The sequence below is a fragment of the Mauremys mutica genome, chromosome 10, assembly GCF_020497125.1.
Source record: "Mauremys mutica isolate MM-2020 ecotype Southern chromosome 10, ASM2049712v1, whole genome shotgun sequence".
Taxonomy (NCBI): domain Eukaryota; kingdom Metazoa; phylum Chordata; order Testudines; family Geoemydidae; genus Mauremys; species Mauremys mutica.
In genome coordinates, this window is record NC_059081.1 from 13383835 (window position 1) to 13402941 (window position 19107).

General features: G+C 40.6%; 1 protein-coding gene across 3 annotated transcripts in view; it reads right to left on the reverse strand.

Moving 5' to 3' along the window:
• CFAP221 (cilia and flagella associated protein 221) overlaps window positions 1-19107 on the reverse strand; it is a 56956-nt gene that overhangs the window by 36359 nt on the left and 1490 nt on the right. For all 3 annotated transcript variants that reach the window (XM_045031704.1, XM_045031705.1, XR_006582501.1), the window contains exons 2-15: window positions 17236-17420; window positions 16625-16725; window positions 15227-15313; window positions 15019-15114; window positions 14169-14269; window positions 11077-11180; window positions 8213-8372; window positions 7605-7728; window positions 7387-7498; window positions 6996-7104; window positions 6324-6411; window positions 4582-4671; window positions 3177-3272; window positions 1326-1422 (exon numbers count right to left, since the gene is read on the reverse strand). In XM_045031704.1, coding sequence (XP_044887639.1) covers window positions 1326-1422; window positions 3177-3272; window positions 4582-4671; window positions 6324-6411; window positions 6996-7104; window positions 7387-7498; window positions 7605-7728; window positions 8213-8372; window positions 11077-11180; window positions 14169-14269; window positions 15019-15114; window positions 15227-15313; window positions 16625-16725; window positions 17236-17374 — 1504 coding nt within the window. In that variant the 5' untranslated portion in view covers window positions 17375-17420. The remainder of the gene's footprint in view (window positions 1-1325; window positions 1423-3176; window positions 3273-4581; window positions 4672-6323; window positions 6412-6995; window positions 7105-7386; window positions 7499-7604; window positions 7729-8212; window positions 8373-11076; window positions 11181-14168; window positions 14270-15018; window positions 15115-15226; window positions 15314-16624; window positions 16726-17235; window positions 17421-19107) is intronic.

Genomic DNA, 19107 nt, shown 5'->3' on the forward strand with positions numbered 1-19107 from the left:
TGTGAAAATTAAAATTGATAAAATTAAAAAAGGTAACAATAAACATTGACATTATCCATCAAAATGATAAAACAACAAAAATCTAACTCTGCCAAGCCCATTTAAGAGGAGGCAGGCACAGTACTGGGATTGCTGGGTCAATTCAATGACAAGCCATTCCCAACTCGCTCTTCTCTAACAGTAGAATTTTTGCCCACTTGTTTCCCTTCTCTGCAAAGGTTGTCTTGTCTGTTTCTGCTCATGCTGCAGGGCATATATTTAAGTCCACAGATGCACCTAAGAATCCTTTGCACTGGCTGCCACAGCATCTCAGCTTTAATGTACCAATGGAATTACTGTGATGGGTTTTGGGGAACTGGAATTGCCCACTGCAGAAAAAAAGAACTTCCTTTGGGAAAGGAAATGACATGGACAATGGACAAGGTGGGTTGCCAAACAGGGTGGGTAAGCAGGAAGGAGAGAGTGGTGAAGGAAGAGACTAAAATTCCATCATCACTTAGGACATTGATGCACCCCAGAGCTGGCCTTGTCTTGGACAGCTCAATGGTTTATCAAAGGCTTATTTCATTTCCCCGTTGTTATAAAATGAGTAGCGTTTCTGTACTACCGCTTCCATTTCACTATGAGGAAATGATCCACTGCTGTTCTCTGCTTATCAAGAGCCAAGACCGATGTCACTGGCAAGCATCTGTTCAGAAACAGTGACAGGAGACAAAAGGAGCAGCACTGGATGGATGGCTTTGTATTTTCTAGTCCCACCCCCTCCGGGTTTTACTGCACCAAGTTCAAGCATCCTGACCTCATCACCTTCAAGATCCTTTCTCAACTCTGTCCCTCCCTTTTTGTCCTCGCTCACCTCTTATCATGTTGTCTCCCGGCTCTCCTGCTCCACCAATGATACCAGCCTTGTCCACCGGTTTGCCTGCTTCTCAGGCAAACATCTCCACACCTAGCACCCTACCCTTTATGCATGGAACACCTTCACTGAGTTGATCCCTATGGTCAATGCCGTCTCCCCTTTCAAGTCCCTCTTCAAGACCCACTCCTTACTTAATGCCTAAAAATAACTGCCCAGCTAATAATAGATAAGCTTCCAGGCTCTCAAGGATCGTTAAGTTGTTTTTTAATGCCGGTAAATATGTGTATCAAAATCATACATATTTCGACTATACCATTTCCAATTCCCATCACAAGATTGCAGGCTCTTGGGACTGTCTTTGTAGGTGTGTGTGCATGAGCTATACCTAACACATTGTGGGTGCTATTGGAATAACCACAATAAATTGAGATGAACTAAAATGCAAATATCTTGTCCTACACTTTACCTGATACAGAGCTTTCTTCATCACTATGCTCTTTGATGTCCCTCTCTAGTCCACGGAACAAAAGTAATACACGATTTAGCCGCCACTGAATCAGGACCTAGGATAATTATTTAAAGTTTTCAAGTTAATATTAAGTTGAATACTCTACAATTTACATTTATATTGACATCCGGTACTGACAGCTTTATTTATTCCTCACAGGTCACTTGGACTTCAGTTGAAAGGAGTTTTTTGATGTATTGCATAATTTTTGTCCCAGGATATTTCTGTGTGTTTGGGTTTTTTTGGAAGTGTGGCAGGATGCATGTATTTGCTGCATATATTTTGACTAAAGACCAGCTAGCTGTGACATTACATATATAAAATAGAAGACTGAACAGGTGGCTGTACTGTCAATTTAAATACAGATTGTAAATATAAGCCTTCATCCTGTAACAGGATCCATGTGAAGGCAAAGATCTGCCCATGAGGATCCTATTGCAGGACAGGACCATGGATGTGTTATTGCCCCTGTAGAGCAATGAAGTCTTAACATGCACTTGTCTGCACTTTACACAACATTATGAAGTAGCAGCACAGAGTCATAGGTTTTAGCAACAGAAGAGTCCATTTGAGCTCCTATATAACACACACCATAGAATTTCACCCAGTTACCCATGCACTGAGCCTAATAACACATTGTAGATGAGCGGACTCACCCCTGCAGCGCCTCCTGCTGGTGACTCCTGGGAATTAGCTCATTCCAGCTCCAGAACGCCCTCTGCAGGCCTGTGATCCGCCTTCCCTCTTGGCCGCCGTGTCCCTCCCTGGACCCGATACCCTTTTAACTGGGGTGGTGCCCCTGGCAGTAACCCCTTTCTCTCAGGGTCTCCCCTCCCCAGGAAACCCCAGCCCTCTATCCCCACCTCGCCTCAGTATATGGCTACTGCCAGTCATTGTCTAGCCCCTGCACCCTGGGGCACACTGCAGTATCAGCCTACTCCTCACTGGCAAGGTTGGGTTTGGACCTGCTGCCTTTGCCTACCCCGGGCTGCCCTCTGTAACCCCCAGTACCCGTTGGCCTTGTGCTAGGCCACAGCCTGGGGCTTTCCAGGCTGGAGCTCCCCAGCTCCTCTGCCTTTCCCCAGCCCTGCTCCAGTCAGGTACCCTGTCTCCAGCTCCCTGCAGCCAGGCCCTTCTCCCTCTACAGGCAGAGGGAGACTATCTCTGGGCCTCTGGCTCACAGCCTTTTATAGCGATCAGCTGGGCCTGATTGGGGCATGACCCAGCTGTGGCTACTTCCCCAGTCGGCTTAGCTTTTCCCTGCCAAGCCCTCTTCCTGGCTGTTTTAAGCCCTTCAGGGCAGGAGCAGGGGACCACCCTGCTACACTCGTGTTTCACTAAAGCATATATTCCAACAAGGGATCCAATCTTGAGCTGAAGACATCAAGAGATGGAGAACCTACACTGGCCATTGCATTCAGATTTATGGGAAATGAATGGTAGAACTGCAGGGTAATATTTAAATCCAAACAGATAACTTTTCATTGATTTGATTTTTAGTTTCACCAAAAAAAAAATTTCTTCGAATTTGGTTTTGCAAAAGTTATCGGTTTGTTTGTTTACAAATTCTAAATTTAGAGCCTTTAACATTTTATCTTTGTTTAACATTGATTTATTCTAATAGTGGCTTATTGATTTTTTATTAAACCATTTATTTTCTGGAAAGGCTGTGGCACATTTATGACAAACAGTGAAACCAATGGGCTAACTGTGTAGGTTCCTTGAAGATGGCAAACTAAATCGGTGTGTTTTTTTGTGTGTTTCCCAAGACATGTTGCTATTACACTGCATTTTGGTTGTTCACGTTACCCGGCGAGCTGCTTGCTGAAACCGTCTTAGAATCCTGTGTCTGTTGGCCCAAGGGTCGTTAAGGAGGAGGTCAAACTTGGGCTGGACACTTGGACACTGCATAGCACACAGAAAGTGAAAATATAGGTTATAATTGTTTTAATTAGATAGTGGAGGAATATCTAGCACTCATTCCATGGACTGAACCCATACAATATTTTCTAACATTGAGGTTATACCATGTAAAAATGTCCAGTCAAATAATAAACTAATTCTGGTCCTAGGCCATATCACACTCTCAGTTTTTAAACTGAAATTCTCATTAATGGGTTCATTGGGAGGCCACTGTTAAATATTCAGAGACACAATATGCTCTCCTGTTGTGCTAGTGTAAACCTGAAGAAACTCCACTGAAGTAAGGCAGGAACACTACATAAATGTAACCAATTAGTGGTAGAACAGGGGTGAAAATGACAGGCCAGATCCTGATCTCCTTGATACCTGTGTAAATCTAATCTAACATAATTTATCTTATGGATGTTAGGGCCAAAATCTGGTCTCATTTAAATCAATGACAAAACTCCTTTTCCGTTCAGTGCAAGCTGGTTTGGCCCTTACTCCAGATATAAACTGGTGGAACTGAGATCAGAATTTGGCCTGATATCCTATTGTAGATCCTACAAGAGTACAGATACCCAAGGGTAATGACATTGGCTGAGTAAGTTCACCATAGGGTGAAACATTTAAAGAAAAGGGTGCGATCAACCAGAAATCCTATAGGTCCAATGGTAGTGAGCAAATTGCTCCCAGGAGAACCTTCATAAACAAGCAACCTGCACCTCAGGTTGGGCCTACACGTCATCCTTTATAGCAGTGGTCCCCAGCCTTTTTCGTCTGACGGGCGCCAGATGATGAGCCATGGAGGACCGTGGTGGCAGACGAGCATCCACCGAAATTCCGCTGACAAGAGGCAATGTCAATAGGTGTCACCGCCAAAATGCTGCCGACAAGTAGTGTCATCCAGAGGTGTCGCCGCCGAAATACCACCGAAAATCGGCAGCATTTCGGCGGCTATGCCTCTGGATGATGCAGCTTGTCGATGGCATTTTGGCAGCTGCTCGTCCACTGGCCAGTACGTGGGCGCACTTAGATGCCCCAGTGGGCACTGCCTTGGGGACCCCTGCTTTATAGCAACAGCAGTATATAAATTACAGCTGATGCATCGGCCTGCATATTTGTGCATGCAGTGTTTCCCACACTGTGCTGTCCTATGTATACAGTGAGCAGCTGGTCCTAACATTCTAAAAGTAGCACTGAAAATGAAACACAAATATAAACGTTTTAGAGCTCTCAAATTAATAGGAAAAGCAAATGATGCCGAACAGCTAGGTATGCGGTATTAGCAGAATAGCCCATGTGGACGTACCTGTTCGACAGACCGGATAAAACGTCTGAAAGAAACTTCCACTGTATTCCTTTGAAACTCTCTCTCTATAATGGGATCTCCCCTTTCAATCTGGTTTGCCATCAGGGAGAAGGTCCACATTAGTGCAAAGTATTCAGTATGCTCGTTCGTCACTTATAGTTAATTACAACTGTAACATTCCACAACTGAACTGGTAGACAAAATGCAGACTTGATACATTTCGGGGAGATGATGATCACTGCACTTTAGAAAGTCAAACTAAGTAATGTTCTGACTCTCAAGTCCAACTTCTGCAGCTACTATGTCACTGGAACACCCACTGAATTCAATGAGTGTAAGAGCCTGGGAGGACAGGTCCCATTTCAGGATAAGGGTTGGGGTCTCCAGATCCCCAGCATGGTCAGGCATCAAGGAAGTGAGTTGCGCCCACTGCCTTCTCCCATGGCCCAATAAGAACAAAGGACCCACTTTTCTGTGCAGCAGAGACCAGCCGCTAGATGGGCTACAAAACCAACATAGCAGCAACTTCCAACCCTCAGCAGCACTGGACCAGGGAGCTCCTTCATTATCCTTCAGCATATTGGCTGCAGTTTTCCCACCTTCTATAACTTCCCACACTGCTTTTCATCTGCCACTGCTTTTAACGATACTCTTTCTATAGAAATCTTTCACATCACTGTTCAGTTAGTCGTTTGTGCTGACATCACTTAACTTCACCATGCTGTAAAAGCCATTCATGCTATTGGACTGAACGTTGATTCGTGCCTTTTAATTAATGGTGCCACTTTTCACCGGGCTACTGATGTTTGACTTTTCCATTGCTGCCATTTGGTTACCTTGTCCTGTCTTAAATTCCTCATTGTTGTATGAGTAACTTCCTCTGCCATTTGATTTAATGGTGCCTTTTGAGTTGCTCCTCGCTGCCAACTGATGTGACTCTCCCTACCTTGTTTCATTATGCCACCTGGGTTTGTCTTCCTGATCCTCATTTCTGACCTCTCCCTCTCTCTCCTGTTCTCTTCCCCCATCCCAATGCCTCTCCCCTACTGTCCCATCTCCTGCACATGGCTAAATCCTTTATTCCCTTCCATTCCAGGGCCATCTTCTCCGAATCTCATGCTCAACTATGTTTCCCTAAATCAGCTTAAACAAAACTTTTGAATGTATTAAACATTAAACAAATACATATAAAAAAAGAGTGAAATCCAAAAGATGAGCATGCAGCTAATGAAGCATCCTTATTTTATATTACTGTATGCCTCATTTTACTTCCTGTTCCTCCTTTGTTTTAATTCACATAGTTGTGTCTGATGTTAGGGCATGAGCCTGCAAACACATATGTGAATAATGTAATCACATGAGGAGGCCCATTGATATTCATAAAAAGAACAGGAAAACTGTCAATTGATATTCATGTGAATAACGTTATTCCCATCTGAGAGTATTTACAGGGATGGGCTCAGGTCTCATAGGCTGTAAGCTGTTTACAGGCCAAAGGCCAAGTTTTTCCTATGTTCTGTGCAAAGCCATGCACATACAAGGCATTGTATAAATAGTAATAACAATAATAAGGGTTGGGAATAATATGTGAGGGAATTAGCATCACTAACACTGGTATGTATCAACCTATTTAATAAAGCCAGCAGCCTTCACAAACAGGGTATTGGTTCATTAGTCAGTTTTATTTAGTCCAAAAGTATAAATCTGATTTAAAAAATGCAGAACAAACAGTGAAGGCTAACCTTGTATTGCTCTTCTTCCTGCTGTCGTTCTTCGATAATCTCTCTCTTAAATTTCATAGAAATTGGATCTTTACCTGTATGAACTTGCCTGCATTTACAGTAGAGATGAGAAAAATCCTTGATGCAACATGCTGTTTGCTTTATTTAAAAGATAATGGACCTAACAGTCCTCTTTCTAAGGCTTCTATCCAGCAAATCCTTTGATTTAAATGGGACCACTCGTGTGTTTAAAGTTAAGTATGTGCTTAAATACTTTGCTTGGGGCCTTACACTCTTTTTTAAACACAGGTGTAATTCCACTGACTTAATTTAACTCAGTGTGAGCTTGATTCTATACTCACTGAAGTTAATAGTAAAGCTCCCATTTACTTTATTGGTGCAGGATGAGGACAAATGAGAGTGGAATCTTGACCGTGTTCAGCAGCTTTCTTGCTGAATGGCAGTCATAATAAAATCACTGTGCTTATTGGCTACTACTACTAACTACTTATCAGATTCCTCTAAGGAAAAAGAATGTGAATAGAATAAAAGCAACTTATTTGTTAAATTAATCTACCATGATTGGAAATGGTGGTTTTAAGCATGAATAAACTTTGCTTGCTTTATTCAGAAAAGTCATATTTAAATAAATCTTACTGCGGTCTGTTATAAAAATGAATAATTAACACTCACCACTTAAGTTGATTTGCTGCTTCTTCCTGAATATCTTGTTTGACTTTTAGTTCAAATACAGCTTCCTTCATCTGTCTTGTTTTTGCACCTTCATTACCTTGGTACAGGACTGTGGACGAGAGCAGATAATTATTCCACCACATCTCAAACCAGAATTCTGTGTAAAATGAAAATACATTTTTGATGGGAAAACCTGACCGCTGCAATAATTGAGCTTATTAATCAAAAGAAAGGTTAAGGTGACATTTTCTTCAGAAACTAGGGTCATATTATGCCATCCGTTTTGAAGCCAAGCTCTCCACCTGAAATCATCATGGAGTTCTGTTAAAAATTAAAAAGCAAGATAAGGCCCCTCAAATTTATTTTATTTTGGATTGTTTCATTACGTTACCTTCTTTCAATTGTTTAATCTTTAATTTGCCAGGCTCTTGAATCAAAACTGTTGCCACAGCATAGGGATTTGACAAATCTGCTGGGAATCGCAGGTTTTGGTATTCAATCTCCTGTGTGATAAAAATTAATAGGAAGAAATAAATTGTGTGTGTGATGTTTAGGTATAAGGAATAGTATCATCACCTGGAGGTACTTTTGGTGAGTAGTTCTCTGTACCTTTACTTTCTGAATTTGACTGGATTGTGGATGCTTTAAATGGTCTTTTCTCCGTACCACTTGTTTTCCTAGTGACACTGTTTTCTTCTCTGAGAGAGTTTTATGTGTTTTAAATTCTTCCTTTCTAGATTTCAGAAGAAAAGACACAACTTTAATCAGTATTCTGAGAGTTGAGTAGGAGCCCACCACATGCCTGTCTGTGCCTTCTAGATATACACGAAGATTGTGATAGTGTCTCTCAAATTACAGTGATGAGCACATAACTTCCTAATCCTGCTACTTCACAATTCCCAGGAAGGATGAGAGATGTCCCAAAATATCTTATTGCTCCTTTGCTTCTGAAGGCCTTGGTGATTAGAGTGCTGATTGCATCTCAATCGGTGGAACAATATGTGGTGGAATGCTGTATGTTATTTTTAATTCATTAAAGTTTCACTTAACGCAGTCTAGTTGCACTTTAAGCAGAATGATGTGTAATCAAGATATTTGGTGCATTTGAATAACACAGTCTAAGTAGCATGGCAAAATAGCATGAAATCTTGTTTCATTAAGGTATTTTTAAAACAGAAATGGGCAAAAATATTCAAAGATAAATCAATCACACATACATTAAACCCCCATGGGGCGTTGATGTTCCTGTGAATACACATACATAGGGTTTAGAGTTAAACTGTGCAATCCACAACTGCATTTTCATCTGTGCTGTTCCATATTCAAATGGTGCATATTTAACAACCACATCCACTTTCCCACTGCCTGGAATTATTCCTGTACATGGGAACAAAATACATTCCATTTACACTGAAATCATGGGAGCACTCTACTTCTGAGTAAGCCCAATAAAATGTGCTGAAATGGATAATGGTCTACATATTTAAGAGTAACCAGGGTTTCTGGGTGTCCCAATTTAATCCACACATGTGCTAGAATCCTAGTATTAGTTTCATCTGAAGGTAAGAATGAAAATCCATCCAAGTCAAGTAAATTTTAAAACCGTTTCACAGTTAATATTCAGAAATAAAGGCCAGATTATATCCTTAGGGCTGCTCTTCACTGGGAAATTAGGTCATGTTAGAACATGACCTTGAGGAGCCATGTTAATTAAAATGTTAAACATGATTTAGCAGTTAGTGTATACAGAGACCTTCATACTTAAAATGCTCATGGGTAAGCCCTATTGGAAACAGAGACTTAAGCATGTCCATGACACCATGTTTAAAAAGGGTAGTCCCATTTATACCATGCTTAACATCATGTTAACTAACATGACTTCACAAGGAGTGTTCTAACATGACCTAATTTTGCAGTGGAATGAAGCTTTATGTTGAAGAGTAATTAGGTAAATTAAGCCCTGGTCTACACTGGGCGGGGAGGTTTGATCTAAGTTATGCAACTTCAGCTACGTGAATAACATAGCTGAAGTTGATGTACTTAGATCGACTTACTGTGGTGTCTTCACCGCAATGAGTCGACTCCTGCCGCTCCCCCATCGACTCTGCCTGCACCTCTTGTGGCGCTGGAGTACAGGAGTTGACGGTAGAGTGCTAGGGGGTTGATTTAGCGTGTTTAGACTAGACACGATAAATTGATCCCTGCTGGATCGATCGCTGTCCACCGATCTGGTGGGTAGTGTAGACATACCCTAAAAGGCGTAAGGTGCTACTCAATATGGGCAAGGATATCAAAGTCTGTCCCTAAATTTGCAAGATGTTTCCCTTTATTGTTCTATAAGAGCTAATGTTATTACAAGAAGATGAAAATTTTCAGTTGCTGTCTGTGTCTCTACCCGCTTAGCTCTTACTATCTTCTTACTGTCATTTTTTCCATTTGCAAGGACAGAGAAACTGAGGATACTAAGTCTGTCCCTTTGGATTTGGGAAAGCAAGACTTTGTTGCTGTCATATTGTAACTAATGAATATTTTGGATCTAGTTCTAGGAATGGAGAATAGTTTAATTCTCCTGGAATTTATTCTACACAGCACTGCTGGGAACAAATCCAGACCATCTGTTACATTTCCAATACCCATTTGTCTGACATGATGCTTTCCTCTACTGGAAAAAGATGTAACAAACAAGTGGATAACTAAGTAAAGAAGAGAATGCTCTTTTGTTGGAGCATCATGTAGATCATTTAGAGAAGAGAAGCTCTAACTTTCCTACATGCCTAATTGAAAGCGTGTGCGGAAAGTAGCTGTGACACTACACTGTGATTCAGATGGTCTAACTTGAAGGAGTTAAGTGGTATCTCCTTCCTATTGTTTCCATTGATGAGTTTTATTAAACTGAATATTTAACAAGATATAGGATGTCATTCATATCACAGTATAACGGGAGATGGGTATATTTTTCAAAAGTACCTAAGTGACTTAGGAATCTAAGTCCCATTTTCAGAATGACTTAGGCACTGAGGGCCAGATTTACAAAGATCTTTAGCTGCCTAAAGATGCACATGGATGCCCAGTGGGATTTACAAAGGCACCTAAGTGAGTTAGGCACCTAAGTCCCATTGATTTTCAATGGGAGTTGGGCACCTAACCTGTATACATGCTTTTGGAAATCCCACTAGGTGCCTATCTGCATCTTTAGGCACCGCTGCATATGTAACTTCACACTACAAAAAAACCAGCTGAGTGTATGGTATCTTTGTTTGACTCATAATGGTCTGCCTCTTCTGCATATGCAGATACATGACAATATGTGACTAAATGACATCCAAATGCTGTGTGCTCAGCACCTGTCTCCTGTAAAACCCATACTGCCTGATTCTCAGTTATGCTAGGCCTCTTTATACGGCTATAGAAGTACAAAGTGGTGCTGAAGTGGCTCTAAATTACTCTGCCATGATGCAGCTGTATATCATATGCAGATTACATAATGCAGTCATCTATCATATGCAGATCACTAGATTTGTTACTGACCCTGGTATATTAATAATCTTATTAGTTTTTTCTGATATTTTTAATGAAGCAAAGACCAGCATGGCTGCTTTTTTGTTAGTTTCTCTTTCTCTCTTTGCATCATCAATAATATCAAACGCCATGTGCAGAGTTGCGCCCCTGGCCTTTATTAGTGGCTAGATTTCTTGAGCAGGATGAGCTAATTATCTGTTGGAATTAGCTGTGTTATACCAAAATAGTGGCTATTAACTCCTCTGAAAACTTGCTTTAGAAGACAAACCTTCCAGATCCTATTCATTCTACATCACCCAAAGAAGACTTATGCTACAAAGGAAAGATATATACTAGCTGCATAACAGTTTGACCTTCCATCAAAGTTGCTTGTTTGTTTTTCTATATGCATGTGTGGGGCTATGTTTCAACTGAACAGTCTGGGTTTAACTGCAAACTTTTGGGGGCAGGGACTGTATCTTCTAATGTGCATTTCTGAACAGCACTGAGCACACAGTCATAAATAATAGGACTCAGCAAACAATTATTTGGATGTTTAGAGCTTTAAACAGATGTGGTCTACCTGAGATTGGCTGAATGGTAAAGGCTTTGTGAGGCTGAATGTAATCGATATGGAATTCAAACTCTATGGGACAGCTGCACTGCAAAGGGATCACATACTCCTTGCTGTAAAAGAAGAAAGGAAGAATTGTGAAAGAAAAATTAGTAATAATTATAATCAGTGACTACAGGCTCACGTCTGGAAAATGACATTTTCTCCATCTAGTGCATGCATTGCAAGATATAGGAGTCATGGAGATGGACTACCTAATTTTAAAAACATAGTCATTTTCGATAGTTACACAACAACGATGTCGTTTTAGAACACCTTCAGATTAGAAAATGAGAGTATAATACTGTCTTAATTGCTGTGTTGCTCTCCATCTCCTATACTTAGTTTCTCCTATGCATACATTTAAATTTATCTAATATAATTTTTAAGAGATTAATTATTCCTGTCTGACATCATCTGTATGTTTTACAAACTGTACCATTTAGTAAAGACTAACATTCAAATTTAGACCCACACTGGCTCTACAAACAGAAATCAGCCCTAGGCTGCAGCCATCATGGGAACAGAACAAACCACACATGACATATGTTAGGTATGTTGCACAATGGTTTATTGGAAAGCACTTAGATACTGTGGAGATGAGTGTGGTGTAAAAATCTACGTAGGACAGAATCAGTGAATGCTATTCTCCTACCTACTCTTGCCTCTGAGCTGGAATCGCGGCTGGAATCAGTAACAAGAACCAGGTAGTGTTGTTACATATTTTGCACTGCTGTAAATATGACCTGTCTCTAACTAAAGACCTGCTGGAAATGAATTACTGGGAACAAACTCAGAACTGCCATAACACGTTGGCTGCAGTTCACTACAACAGAACAGGTCACTTGTTAAAGTACCAGCTGAAAAAGGAAAATCACGTTAGAGAGTCCACATGTCAGACAGGCCTCATTTCAATCTGTGGAAAAAACATGGTTTAGTTCAGAACTAAACAAAGCTTTTTTCCTTGTATCACTTGAAGAACAGGAGTTGCTGTTGGCAAGTAGCCCCACCTATCCCCAATCCCATTGTTCTGGACAATTGTTAACAAGGGGATAGCTCTAGGACACTTACGGCTTTTTATTCATTTGGTTTTTTAAAGAGACACTGTCAGGTTAAAAATCAGAGATGAACAAACATTCTTTTCCTCTACAAATAATACCTCGAAGCTGAAATAAATATTAAAGTTGAATTTGCTTTTCAATATTTATTCTACTTCCCTCAGCTTGGACACTGAACATAGACTAAACAATTTATCTCTAGTTTCACGTTCGCTTCTCATGTCTTATGCACCAGTACAATGACGGAAAGCTGAAGTTGACAATACTGGGGGAAGTGTTCACTTTTAAAAAGGCCTTTTCCATTGGAATTTAAAAAAAAATTAATACAAACATTTCTATTAGTCTTTGGTTTTGTTAAAGTTTATTTTCTACCCAATCTAAATTTGGGAGCAAATTTTATTTATCTGTGTTTCTTTAAAATCCATAATGATTGAAAATAACTAATGTGAATTTGTTGTTCGGTTCTCATTCACATAAATCAATAATGGAGTCATTTAAGAGCTAATTCTGCACCCACTGCAGTCACTGGGAGTTCTGCCACTGATTATGTCCTTGGAGACCAAGCGTGTAAAGTGGTGAGCACCTAAACACAGGATGGGACCTTGGAACAATTACAAGTACTGTGCAAGGGCCTGAGTCTCATTCCCACGTTGGCAGTGTAAAGAGGGTTTCATACAAATGAGAAATAAGCCCTCACTCTTTCTAAAGTTGTGTCTTTTTTTGTATGCAGCTATTCTCATGTGCCTAACTTGGGACAACGGTTTGGTGAAACCCTGGAGATCGTCCTGCAAATCTAGAAACTTATTTGACACGAGATTACTCCTGCTTTTAATAACTATTTGGCTGATATTATGTCCTGCTGATTAGCAAGGAATGCATTTTATACACAGTGCTCCTTTGGAAAGCATACTTTTGAAAGGTTAGGGAAATAAAGAATGACAGTGAGTGCCTTTATTTTGCAATTTTCAGTTATAGCCTGTGTCTTAACTGTAACCTGCTCTGGGAGTTAAAAGAGAGGGGAGCACTTTGCCTTAAACATCTGATCATTGTATTATATTGTTGTAACCAAGGCAATTACATAGTCATGGAGCTCTAGGGACAACACAGCCTAAGACATAACCAGAGCACTGAGCTGGAAATAACTCCGCGTAGCTCACTGCAGATTCAGGGTTCGTGGTGAGCGGGTCGCCCAGCTGCGGAGCTGGAATTTCATTTATGTGGGGGGGTTGATTGTTTGGAGCGGGAGCTTCTAGAATCAGAAAGATAAGTGAATAAAAAGAGCTCTGGGGCTGAGTTTAGCCATTTGCTACCCCCACTGTGCATCTGTCATTACGTGAACTCTAACAATTTCACACCTTCACTTCTAGAACCTTTATATCGAAAATGATGCTCTACTCACTTAGGCCTTATGTACACTAGAAAGTTGTACCTCGTTAACTAGTGCAGCTATATTGGTATAAAAGTGCTTATATTGGTATAGCGTATTCCTGTATGAGAAGTGGAATAAGGTGTTCTGGTCAATGCCACTTTTATATTGGTATAATTAGATCCTGTGTGGGTGTAACTATGTCAGTAAAAAAAATCACACCCATAACCAAAACAGTTCTACTGATACAAAAACAGTATGCAGCCCAGACCTTACGGTGAATTTCTAGATCCTCAAAATACATCTTAAGTGGAGCAAAGACCTATGCTGGCTCCCTGCATAGGAGGGATTTCACTCTAAAAGATAAATCAAAGCTAGATCAAAAGTGAATCAATGTCAACTGATAGTAGCTGAGGTTCTGGCCTTATGTGTCTATAGAGGTTTAGTTTATGCAGAGTTCAGTCTTCTATGAACATACTCTTGAAAAGAAGTCCCGTGTAGTGGTTTTGCAATATGTATGGTAGGTGACTTAAGTAAAACTTCTAAGGTCTTATGTTTAGACAGTAGATTAAAAACAAAAAATAAATATTTTAATTTTTGCAAGCCTTAAAAAAAACCCGATTGTCACCTTTACTCACCTCTGTCCAAGTGAAACATCTGATAAGCTTATAAATGATGGAAATTCTACAACATTCACAGCAGGGTAGCCATGGATAGGAACAAGCAAAGTGTCATCTCCCTGGAAGAAATGGGGGAAAGTACTGATTTAACAAAATTCATTAATGTTATGTATAGAAAGAGGGGCTAATTTAGAATCACACTTCAGGAATCAGGTGTCTATCCAGTGTCCCCAGCACCTTTTTGAGCAGTACTTAGCAGTTAGGAGGCATGTGAAACGCCTTCTCTAGCATTTCATAGACTGAGACTGTAGAAACCTCACTCCTTTCTAAGTACCCCTCAGTTTTTCTCTACCTCTAGAAGCTATGTATGGAGCTCCCCCACGTCCGCTCAGCTAACACATTACCACAATACCATCTGTGAAAGCTGCATCGAATACACTCTGACTTGTGGAAGAAAGGATTATTGAACCAGGCTGAGGGCTCACAACTCTAGTACATTTTTCTGAGGTCTTCAGAATCCATGAATAATCTAGAGCCAAAAATGTTGGGTGCCTTAATATGGGCACCTGTACCCATATTTAGCCATCTATATCAAAGGGTCCCAATAGTCAATGTTTTTTTGTGGATTTGTGCCAGGCTCTGGATAATAATGTATTTTTGCAGTGAATATTATTTTGATTGACAGCAGGCCAAAAAGTAAGGTGTCTACTTTGGGCATAATGAAAGAGAGATCAATGATGCACTAAAGGAGACTGTGGAGTAATATGAATGTTTGTTACAAATGTCTATGCTTTATTATCATGCCCTGTAAAATATCTGTATTACATTACAGCCAAAATGAGACACTTTTATCTGAGATACTTCTTACCTGACAGTGAATTCGGATACAGTCATAGTAATATCGCCACTCATCAGGACAAAAATCAACTGTAACTGCAAATGACAAGCCGGGGACAAGCCGATGCTATAAAATAACACAGATTATAAACGAGGAGGCCCTTTAGTGCTGTTTGTGTGCAATGTTATCAAGTGCAAAATCAAATATGAACAAATTGATGGCTATTTTTGACACTCACTGTTTTGTTGTATTTGATCTGAAAGTATTTTGTCTGGGGTGGTATAATGTGAAGATTTATGACATCGCCAGAAATATTTACCAGATTCTGTAGAAGAAAAAAAAAAGTTATTTTTATGAGAACATTTGGGAATATTGTAAAGCTACATTTTTGTGAGACCGTACTTAACAAAGACAGTCTGTTAAACCATGAAATAATAGATTGAATGTTGACAGGGGAAACGTTGAATGTTATCAATTATCACTTGAATTACCATAGTGACTCAGCACTTTAGACATGGACCAGGAGCCCAGTGTGCTAGGTGCTGTAGAAACACAGAATGGAAAGGTGGTCCTGCTCCAGAGAGTTTATAGTCTTGTTCAGAATTTCAAAATACAACACAACCAGTAGCTGATTTAAAAAAGAAAATTGTTTAAGTCTGGCATGCAGAATCTCCCAATTACAAAGGACCAACTCCTAATACCTTCAGCATGATGAGTTGAACCTTATTCCACAAGCAATCTCTTTGAAATTAGTGGGACTACTTGCAAAATAAAATGCTATCTGTCAAATCAGAATCTGGCTCAAAGTGTTTTTCCCTTAAATATAAAAGGATTAGAAAATGAAATGACTTACGTATAATTACTTTGTATAGAGGCCTTTCAAACAAAAGGAAATTAAATAACTTTATTTTCTGGAGGTTTCATTTAGATCACAAAACTTTGAACAGTGGTGGTTCTGCCAGCAAAGATCAATGGTTATATTAGCCTTCTTCCCAATTCTAAGCAAGATTAGCAGCTGTTGTTAGAACAGAATAGCTTTCCCAAAGGAAGGATGCTTGCAGAGGTAGCTGCTCAGGTCCTCAAAACTGGGTAGATCACATATGCACTTTTCAGGGCATCAGGAGTTCACTGAACAACCCTTGGCAGCCAGAGTAATATTTACTTATTAGGACCCAACTGAGATTGTGCTGCACACTTAACAAACACATAGTCTGAGACAGTCTTTGCCCCCAAAGAACTTACAGCCTAAATAGACAAAGGGTGGGAGCAGAAACAGACATGACTTATCCAAGGTGACTCAAAAGGGAAGTGGTTGACAGCAGTTATTGAACCCAGGTGTCCTGACTCTCAGTCCAGCTCCCCATACACCAGATCAAACTGCCTCTAAAAGAGGACTGAGGTATTTTCAAAGTTTCCTTTGATTAATGAGCACATGTGCAGCCAAATGCAATCACAGTGACCAGGAAAGTTTTGGGGAGGATCTACCATTAGCTTTATGGCAAGTATCCTGTTAGAGGACTCCAAAGGGCAGGAGGGCGTATTGGCCAGGAGGACAGAAGATTGTTGAGCAGTATGCACAGTGTACATGGATTATCCCTTTACAATGTATTTAGCTATTCCCAGCTTCAAGACTTACCAGGATCTGCTGGTGATGTTTTTTGATTTCATACCCTCCATAATGCAATACTGCAGGCTTAGCCTGTATGACCTTGTTTCTCAGAAGTTTTGCATAAATCTCTGCAATGAAAGATAAGCAAACATGAAAGAAGGAGACTGGGCTACCTAAATGCCATTACTGTTAATTATGTTTATTAAATATTTGTATGTAGCACCATAACTATGCACAAGAGAGAGAGAACAAAGATATAGGGCTGGATCCTCTTATCTGGCTGAGCTGTGCTTGACGCAGAACGAGGGAGGGGAATTAAAGTATCTTTATGCCACCTCTATAGATCCACGATTCAGATGCCAGCCTCACCCCGGCACAATATTAAATTGCATTTGGCTGCTGATGGCTCCAAGGTCCATTCCAAAAACTTGGGATTAGCCAAGCACAGTGGTATTACAGGCATGCCCCCTTTTCCCTGGCCATACCCTCTACATCCAGGCCGGGAGGGAGGCAGAGCTGCTATGCCACAGAATGGGACTTCAAAAAGACCAGAACTGGGTCTCTGAAAAGTAACAATGTTCCTGACCCTTTGTCCCAATGTTCCGGCCTGGAGGATGGTCAGACAGCAGACTACTTACTTGACTCCAGCAGGTGATTGGGGACACCATTTCCCTTGTGAGGCTCCTCCACGAGGCTGTCCAAAAGGATGGTGGGTACTTTCTTAAATGATTTTTCTGCATGACTGAATTCTAAAGGGGCTGACTGAACCACCTCCATGTTGGCATGGAAATGTAGGCCCACGAGTACCAAGATATGTCATTACCTGTGATCAAGCACAAAATTGTAATCTTAACACGAAATATCATGCTGATTGGTACAGTCTCATTCTCTCCTTGTACTCCTTGTATCCAGCAGGAACTTCTCCAAATTAGTTCTCAGAGCAAATCTTTAGACAAACATCCAATCTTGATTGAAAAATTTTCAAGAGATGTAGAATCCACCACAACCCTTGGTAAGTTGTTCCAATGGTCAATTACTTTCACAGTTAAAAATGTACACCTTATTTCCAGTCTGAATTTGTCTAGCTTTGACTTCCAGCCACTGAATGATGTTTGCCCTAGATAAGATGGACCAGCCTCCCTGCCTCCCCTGGACAGGCATTACCATGCACACTCTACTATCTCCTAATGGAGATATTCTAGTATCTCCCAATGGAGCCTGGATGGTTGTGTGTGTGTAGAAGAGATCCTTTGTTCCCCTCAGTGTCCTCCAACACAACCAAAGGCAGAAAAGGTCCTTTTGATAAATTCATTGTTTGGATGGGTTATTTATTTAACCAAGATAAATGTATAATTCAGCAAGCCAAGGGGAGTTTAAGGATCCTGTTTAAGTAAGCACAGTTATCAGAACAGAAACTTATCTAGAGAAATGTCCAAAACATTGTGCAATAAGGAAACCAGACATAATCCACATGCAAGTTTGCTCACAAACATAACATAGGCCCCTTTCCTCCCCCATCTCCCACACCTGCTGCATGTAGGAGAGGGGAACAAAGCTTTGGCACAAGCATGAAGGGGAAAAGCCGCTATGCCAGATGCTTCCCTCCTTCAAGTAGCCCCCCTTCCCCCTATTTTCCCTTCTCCACAAATGTTCTTCTGACCCCGGGTTAAAAACAATCGCATGCTTGATGCAACATTCACTCCTGCAAGTGAAACCACCCCTACTCAATGTGTGGCTTTGTTCCCCTCTAGTGATAGCTGGGCCACATACGGAGGTTGATGAGCCTGGTACAGACTTAGCTAACAGAGTTGGGTCTTTTAACTCAGATAGTAGAAGCTCAGACTTTAAGATCCAGAGGTCCCACATCAATTCCCACTGCAGACAACCCATCCAGGAGTACAGCATTACGCATGCTTTACAATTCTTATTGTCTTATAGAGCCTACAGGCCTATAGCTACTGGCTAGCACTACAATGGTTGGGGAAGAGCTCCAGAGAGGAGCATTATAGAAAGACACTCCACACAAGTTCCTTGGATCTGTTGATCTGAGGAACAGAGACTCACAGATTCCAGGTACTTTGTTTAATGGTCCTTTGTCCTGCTCTCTGTTTGTCTAGCCTCCTTTAGGCTATAAGCTCTTTGGGGCAGGGTCTGTGCTTTTCTCCTAAGCACATAAAATGCCATGTTGATTTCTGGCCCTGCATAATGTTTATTAGTAAATGAGGATGCTTTGGCTTTACAGGTTAGCTTTTCTGGATTCAATACTTTATACAAATCAGGGGGAGAAAACATCAGTATTGTGCAGGGCAAAGGTAATTTTATACAGGTCCCAACAAAATGGACACAACAACATGCTAAAACAATTGTAAATATCAGGTCACTTTCTCTCCATTTGTGTTACATAAATTTATACTTTAAAATTTTAACTATAAAATCACCATCATCATCCTCTTTGCTACTGTCCCTCATTAGGTGTAAAAGGTGTGAAAAGCAGGTGATGGAATGCCATT